The 8,341-nt window shown below is 35.1% G+C and overlaps 1 protein-coding gene across 2 annotated transcripts; it reads left to right on the top strand.

Annotated features, from left to right (window-relative positions):
* The first annotated feature begins 551 nt into the window (after positions 1-551).
* On the top strand, positions 552-8,341 carry agpat9l (1-acylglycerol-3-phosphate O-acyltransferase 9, like). 2 transcript variants are annotated; one of them, XM_056745079.1, is made up of 13 exons: positions 552-710; positions 889-1,071; positions 1,251-1,317; positions 3,024-3,318; positions 4,276-4,350; positions 4,472-4,561; positions 4,713-4,806; positions 4,875-4,990; positions 6,872-6,927; positions 7,073-7,158; positions 7,267-7,395; positions 7,513-7,592; positions 7,792-8,341. In XM_056745079.1, exons 2-13 carry the CDS (start codon positions 925-927, stop codon positions 7,889-7,891), a joined length of 1,335 nt encoding a protein of 444 aa, XP_056601057.1. In that variant the 5' UTR covers positions 552-710; positions 889-924; the 3' UTR covers positions 7,892-8,341. The 2 variants fall into 2 exon arrangements, with proteins under 2 accessions (XP_056601057.1, XP_056601056.1); XM_056745078.1 differs by having other exon boundaries at positions 1,251-1,320.

The raw sequence follows: 8,341 nt of genomic DNA, 5'->3' as shown, positions 1-8,341 counted from the left end.
TATAGAAAAGAATGAAATAAACCTTTACAGTACTTATTTTATCTTCACTTTATGATCCTTCATATTAAATTGATTCACATTAATAATTGCCCTTTTAAATGTCTCTAAATAGTACAAACAAAGGCCTATAAAAGGACATCATTTTTTGGTAAATTTATTTGAGTAGTTTCTTTATCTTATTCTTATATAATCCTTTAATTAAATATTAAATCTAATTTTAGATTTTTGATCACCACATGGATCACACTTAGACTATTAAAAAACATGATTCACTTTAAATCTTTCTTTACGTTGTGGACCTCTCCAAAGGAAGGAATTTTCTTCTCAAAATGTTGCTTAGTAAACACACTGAAACTTACTAAAATAATAAAAACTCTTTACGCAACGTTCCCCAAAACCATTCATATATTTGTTTTTCCAAGCGCTGTGCCGGTCATGTCCTCACGAGGGCGCTGTTTGCTCTTTTCTGCTGATCGGATGAACTTTATTCTACATTTCACAGGTCTGGGCGTCTGTTCATAGTTATTTCGCAATCTCTCTCTCTCTCTCTCTCTCTCTCTCTCTCTGTGTGTGTGTGTGTGTGTGTGTGCAGCAGTTCCTCAAGTGAACTTTAAAACGTCTGAAGCTCCAGGAACCCGCACAGGACGATGAATGTGTGGAATATCATCTGCTTTTTGTCTTTTAGTGCTGCTGTCAATCAATGAGATCTGGTGAGAGTTTATTTCATTTCTGTTGATTGAGATTAAACGAAGAAAGTCTGCTGTGTTTCACTGTTTTATGACTCAACTTCATGTTGTCTTGACTGAGATCATGAGCAGTTCATAAGAAATGTTGATGTTTATGTTATGCTGGTTGTTGTGTGTTTGATGGTATATGGTTGTTTTTCAGCGTATATTCTGTGTGTAAGGGCTCTGTTAAGGTGACATGATGGAAGACTTCTGGGCTTCCTTCTTCCCTGTCCTCATGATTTGGTTTAAATGTTTGGTGCTCTTGATTATGTTACCGGCCATGTTCGGCATCTCTCTTGGCATCACAGAGACATACATGAAGATTCTCATCAAAACCCTGGAGGTACATACAGACGTGCACATATAAATGACAAATAGCACATGTACATGTTCTATCTTAGTCAACATTTTAGATTAAAATAGATTTGTGTGTATAAGGGAAAGGTTGTAGTGTTTAAGGTTCTGTAAGTGGTGAGTGACTATTATGTTAAGTGTGTGTGTTTGTGATGTTGTGTTTTACAGTGGGCGACACATAGAATCCAGCGGGCAAGCAGAGCAGAAGAAATACTCAAACATTCTTCATCCAATGGTGGTACACACATACACAACACATACATTCTTTTCTTTTCATTACAGTTTGTCCATTGACATGTTGTGCTTAAATTTAACAATCAAGAAATAATCATATTTTTGCATTTATGCTGTTGATTTGGTAGCAAAATCTGACATGTTCTTCAGGGGTTTAGGGTACTTGGGATAATCGTCCCTCTTGATGAGATAAATGATGTCGTTTTGATGTAATGATAAGACTCACATCTTATCTTTCTTCTGCAGTAATAATGTGACCACAGCGTCACTCTCTCTCTCTCACACTGACAGTGGACTTTAGCCCGGTTCCGCCCTCTTTCAGCTGTTTATCAATACCTGACTGATCAGAACTGATTATTTAATCTGACCTGATTAAAGCATCAATGATTTTAAAGGGAACAAGGAGCACATTCACAGTGCCTAGTCATTTTAAAGGGACAAATGTCCATTTATGCTATTACAGTTATTATAGTTTATTAAAAATTTTAAAACAGTTCGGTTTATTGAAATTAATATTATTATAAATTAAATTGCGATAAATGGCATCCAGAATAAAGTTTTGTGATTACATAATATGTATCTGTGTACTGTGCATATTCATTTTGTATTTATAAACACAAAACATACACATACTTGTCCATATATTTAGGAAATATTTAAATGTATTAATTTTAGGGCTGTCAAAAGATTAATCGTGATTAATCGGATCCAGAAAAAAAGTTTGTGTTTACATAATATATGTCTATGTCCTGTGCATATTAATTATGTTGTTATAAATACAAACACATACACATGCATACATATTTAGGAAATATTTACATGTATTTATTTATATTTACCCACACTTGAAATAATATATAAATGTTTAATTAAAAAAAAAATCTTAAATATATGCATGGATGTGTATTTGTTAATAAATACAAAATTATTATGCACAGCACACAGAAATATATTATGCAAACACAACTTTTATTCTGGATGCGATTGATCGCGATTAATCTTTTGACAGCCCTAATTAATTTATATTTACTTGTAATTGAAATTCTAAATAAACGTTTATCAATTGTTATATTTTATAAAAAAAATTATAAATATATGCATTCATATGTATGTGTTCATAAATACAAAATAAAATTTACAGTACACCGACATATATTTCGTAATAACAAACTTTTATTCTGGATATTCAGCCCTACTTAAAATAAATGAAAACTCAAAATGTTGTCTGAGGAAAAAGAATAAAGAATGTTTAGGTTACATATTTTGATGAAGTTATTATAATAGTAAAAAATAAAGTAAAGCTAAAATAAATTAGCAACATAAGAAACAAACAAATAAACAATAAAATGACCAAAGCGCATATCTAATTTGCTAATAATTAAACTAGAATTACCATTACAACTGAAAATACAAAATTAAATTAAATTCAAAATATAAATAAGAAATACACTAAAACACAAAACTATAATGATTTTGGATGCATAAAACTTTCATCTATCCTCACACAATGCATCATATATTTCAGGTGTATTATACACAAATCATATGACCGCTGCTCCGGCCAAAAAAATTTGCTCTGCTTGTTTAAGCTCTTCAACCTGGAAAAAAGTTTGCGGAGGGACTACATGTTTTCCTATCGAAAATGTGGATATATCATAAACAATGCTCGTTAAATCAACATGTCTCGTTGTGTCGTGTTTTATTCAGGTTTGATCCAGCGAGATGACTCCTCTTTAGAGCAGGAGATCGAGGAGTTGAGACGGAACAGACCGAAGGCGGCGGAGCAGGGAGACTTTACTCTGAGCGATGTGCTTTACTTTACCAGGAAAGGCATTGAAAGCATCGTGGAGGATGACGTCACGCAGAGATTCACTTCAGAGGAGCTGGTGTCCTGGAATCTTCTCACCCGAACAAACAACAACTTTCAGTACGTCTCAGTCAGACTCACTATACTGTGGGGAGTCGGTGTGATTTTGAGATACTGCATACTTCTTCCTCTGAGGTACTTGTATATTCATTCACACTCACTGCATACTTGTGTATTGGTATGATTATTTATTGTTTTGTTCTGTTAATGAGGCATTCAATTTCTTTCCTGTATGAAAACCAAACATCTTCACGCTCTTAAAGGGACAGTTCACCCAAAAATAAAACATTCTGTCATCATTTACTCGTCCTCTTGTCATTTCAAACCTGTATAACTTTCTTTCTTCCGCGGAACACAAAAGAAGATATTTTGAAGAATGTTGTTAACTGGACCCCATTCATTTGCGTCCGTTTTGTGTACACACAATAAAAGTGAATGGGATCGGTTACCAACTTTCATTAAAATATCTTCTTTTGTGTTCTGCGGATGAAAGAAAGTCGCAAAGGTTCGAAATGACAAGAGGGCGAGTAAATGATGTCACACAATTTTCACTTTTGGGTGTACCGTCCCTTGATTAAGAGGCTCTTAATCAATATTTTCTTATTTAGTGTAATAATCATCATGAAAGCATAAATATTCTATAAATATAAAAAAGCGTGACATATCATGATATAAAAAAGTGATTTATGTATTGAAGAGCTATAAAACGCCTGATTGAACCTATTGGTCGAGACTTGTGCAATCATATACAACGTTTCATTTTCTTATTTTCTTATTTTGTGCTTTTAGTGTTTTATAAAGTTTCATTCTTTTCGAAATTCAGTTGTATTTTTTGTGTAGTTGTTGTGCATGTACAACAAAATAATATCTTAATTTTGGGGGGAAATCAGTTGTATTTTCAATGTTGTTTAAAAATATGATGATAATAATATCATAATTGTGAACATAGTGTCATAAATTGTGTTAAATCGTGAGATTATTGTTACTTTAATGCGGGTAATTGTTGACAGATTGGGTGAACTGTTTGTTTAAATGATGTATCGCACCTTTTTGATAAATATTATAAATATTTTTATGATGTTATTTCTCTAGAGTCACACTGGCAGGTATAGGCATAAGTTGGCTGGTGATTGGCACGACTCTTGTGGGTTTTCTCCCTAACTGCAGGTAAAAACATCATGCTTCACAAGCGCATGGTGTCACATAGCACACGTATTCACTTTTACCCTTTATATCACCAGTCACTTTATTGACAATCATATTCGTTGTAATGTCGTGTTGTTTTTAGGGTGAAGGGTTGGCTGAGTGAACTCGTCCACTTGATGTGCTACAGAATCTGTGCGAGATCGCTGTCAGCAACCATTCATTACCACAAAAAGTGAGTCTGAGGACTCGAATATGATTATAAATGAACAGTAATGTGATTTACATCTATTTCTTCCAAAACCTTGATAACTGCTGCAGAGGCAGACACGTGAAGTCAATATGTATAGAAAACGTCATGATGCCAACTGCGTGATTTTTTTCAGACAGAACAGACCAAAGAAGGGAGGAATATGTGTGGCCAATCACACTTCACCCATTGATGTCGTCATTCTGGCTAATGATGGCTGTTATGCTATGGTACGTGAGATAATCTAAAGAGACAATAATCTTAGGAAGATGGGCAGGTGTGATTGTTTTCTGATCAGGTCGGGCAGGTTCACGGTGGTTTAATGGGCGTCATCCAGCGGGCCATGGAGCGCTCGTGTCCTCACATCTGGTTTGAGAGAGCCGAGATGAGGGACCGCCACCTGGTGACACAGAGGTACAACAAAAGACTTCCGTTCTATTGTATGATACAACAAAACATTTTAAATTAAGATATTGAGTTTTTTTTAAGATCAGAAATGTTTTACTATCCCAGAAAGCTTGTAAATTCATTGCATTCTTTGTTCGATAGATTAGCTCTCCGTTGCATGCTTGGTCATGTTTCTCTGAGTCAGCTGCATGTGTAAAGCATGTTTATTTAAAACAGCACAAGCTGTTCTGACATGCATTGTGTTTTAGATTTGAAACTCAAATATCATTTGAATAAACAAGAATATATCGACAACATACATTTATTTTTAATGTTGTGGGGTCTAATAAAACAACTTAAGTTAAAGTATCATACACCCTTTATATTATTAGTTTATATATAAGTTATATACATAGTTATAACATAACATATGGTGATTTTAATAACTTTCATTTTAAACATGTTTTTATTTTTCATTCTATCAATTACAAACAACCATACTTCAAGCATATGTAGAGGCTACTTAAGTAAAGTTAAATTGTATTATTAAGTATAGTAATATCAATGTACTAGTAGTCTAGTAATGTAAGTGTAGTATTTCAGTACTCCTTGGGACTAATTTGGCCTACCTTTTAGTTAATGAAAGTGTACTTTTAAGTGTAACAGCAGTAAACTTTTAGTATTTAAATAGTTTACAAGTACATTTTTTGTTTGTAATGCAACTATACTACAAGTACACTTTTAGGTATACTGTGTTCAATACTTGAAGGACGTTTTTTAATTGATTACACTTTAAAGTATGCTTTCAGTTAACTTTTAGGGTTTCTTCAAGTGAACTTAACATCAAATTAATATTTTACTATTTGTATTTTTAAGTATACTACTATGCTTCTATTTAGCCATCATTTTAATAATTTACTTGAGTCTAGTTTTAAGTATGTTTCTGCACTCAAAGCATACTTCAAAGTTTTAAACAGGGATATTTGTAAATATTTGAATATTTTGCTATTAACTGTATATCGTGTATATCTATTATGTTGTGTATATTATAAATTACTACGGATCAATAGCTTTGATCATTAATGATTTGATTATGCCATTTACAACACTTTAAAGTATATACTAATGCTGGGTTTACACCAACCATGAACAATCTCATTTGGCGTTCTTTATTACTCGTTAGCGGCAATCACGACACCAGATTCACGTCATTCGCACCGCCTATCGCGTGTTCGCATCGAGTCTTTGCATTGACTTTGTATGTAGGGCCCTAATTTACTCGTGCCAAAGGTTTTACACCGGGTTCACACCAAACGAGAATTAAGCATACAAACTCAATGCAAAGACGGCTATAAATGCCAAATCGCGGCACAATCGAGTGGAATGTGTGTCAATCTCGTCTTCCCTAAAGCTTGAAGATGTTTGTCAGATCGCGTCTTTCGTGTGCGTAATAAAGAGCGTGGAATGAGATTGTTTGGTGTGAACCCAGCATATGGCCCGATTCACATTTCGAGCTGAATACGGGCTCTGAAAAGTTGACAAATTTCCTAAAAAAATATGCTTTGCACCCTATTTGCACGTGGCTGCCACGCGTCTTAATTTCAAATAACGAATATGTTCGCAAAAAAGACGCGAAATGTGAATCGGGCCTAATTAGCATTTGGTGTGAACCCAGTGTAAGTCATTCTGACCTAAACTAGGCTACATCAAGTACACAGACTTGTTTTTAGTTTACAAACGCTTTCTTATTTTAAATTACAGTTAAAATTGTTCTTCCACTTCACATAAATACAACAATCACCTGGCGCTTGATAAGTTCATAAACAATTTCTTTCCCCCCTTCTAACATGCTTTCCACCTCTGAAAATTTGAATGATGCTCAGTTCTTTCATTTTCTCTCCTTCCCAGGTTAAGAGATCATGTTAATGACAAAACAAAACTCCCAATCCTTATATTCCCTGAAGGTAAGAGCGTAAAAATAGCGTGAGACACACAGAGATTGAGTTTCAGTCTTATGACCCGTCCTGCTATGTCACATTCTGTTTCTATGTCAAATTTTAAGAGGTCATAAAAGGACCTTGTAATGTTTGCACCTGGTTGTCCCCGCAGGAACATGCGTCAACAACACCTCAGTAATGATGTTTAAAAAGGGCAGCTTCGAAATCGGAGGAACTATTTACCCCCTGGCCATAAAGGTAATATATCTGTGGCTGTATTTAAAGTGCAACATGCATGCAATGCTTAAAAATACTGCGGGCAATAGCCTTTTTCATACAGTATGTCCATGTATGTGTGATTTGCAGTACGACCCTCAGTTTGGAGATGCATTTTGGAACAGCAGCAAGTATAACATGGTGAGTTATCTGCTGCGGATGATGACCAGCTGGGCCATCGTGTGCAACGTCTGGTACATGCCTCCCATGACACAGGAGGTGAGAAAATCATTTACAGAATAACAAGTTCTGCTTCTTCACATCTTATATCAAACTGATTGAGAAACAGATTTTGTGCCACAGCTGTCGCCACTTTCTTATTTCCTCTGTGCACAGGAGGGAGAGAATGCTGTGCAGTTTGCCAACCGAGTGAAATCCGCCATTGCCCAACAAGGCGGTTTAGTGGACTTGGCCTGGTGTGTGCATTACTATTCAGTGATTTCTTGAATTGATATTTGGTGTCGTTCCAAGCACACATTTCTGAAGAGAATAATGCCTGTTCTTTTTCTGGGGCTTCCTGCTCCAAAGTTACCATTTACATATCATGAAGTTACTGAAATACTGAAAGACAGTGTGTGTGGACAAGACACATTAGTTTATGTGTTTGTGTCACAGGGACGGAGCTTTGAAGCGAGGGCGGGTGAAGGATTCCTTTAAAGAGCAACAGCAGAAGATGTACAGTCACATGGTGGTGGGAGACGACAGTAGCGACTAATACAGAACAGAGAAGCTTGGAGGTTCTCAACCGTCAATCACAGACTGTGACTGAAAACCAATGATCAAAGGGCTTGATATTCTCATCGGCCAATCAGAGGCTTGGAAATCCACTCACAAAAGACATTTTGAAATAGGAAAATATAAATATGCATGAAAACCGAGGCTGCAAAATATCAGCTTTATGCATAAATCATTTTTTTTTTTCGTCAGATGTTTTTATCCTACAGACATCATCTCTGTTCTACAGGCTGTACTGAATCATAGAACCTAGAAGCCAAAGCACTGATGTAAATAACCTACAGTATAATGACATCAAGAAGTCATTGTAATTTTAATGATAACTCAAACAGGGGTGAAAAACAAATGAATGAATAAAACCTTGTTTTTTCAAGAAATGCCCTTTTTATGGTTTGCTCAGCTTTTGAATAAAGAGTTTTATTTACCAGTG

This window comes from Triplophysa dalaica, chromosome 4 (genome assembly GCF_015846415.1).
Source record: "Triplophysa dalaica isolate WHDGS20190420 chromosome 4, ASM1584641v1, whole genome shotgun sequence".
Classification (NCBI taxonomy): Eukaryota; Metazoa; Chordata; class Actinopteri; order Cypriniformes; family Nemacheilidae; genus Triplophysa; species Triplophysa dalaica.
The sequence above is the reverse complement of the archived record's forward strand: the minus strand, read 5'-3'. Positions and strand labels throughout refer to the sequence as shown.

Excerpts from the sequence above, each read along its gene's own strand:
- agpat9l (XM_056745078.1), top strand. The coding sequence starts at position 925 with ATGATGGAAGACTTCTGGGCTTCCTTCTTCCCTGTCCTCATGATTTGG. Across the intron at positions 4,807-4,874 it reads ATGATGGCTGTTATGCTATG|GTCGGGCAGGTTCACGGTGG; the intron begins GTACGTGAGATA and ends TTTTCTGATCAG. Across the intron at positions 7,159-7,266 it reads TTTACCCCCTGGCCATAAAG|TACGACCCTCAGTTTGGAGA; the intron begins GTAATATATCTG and ends TGTGATTTGCAG.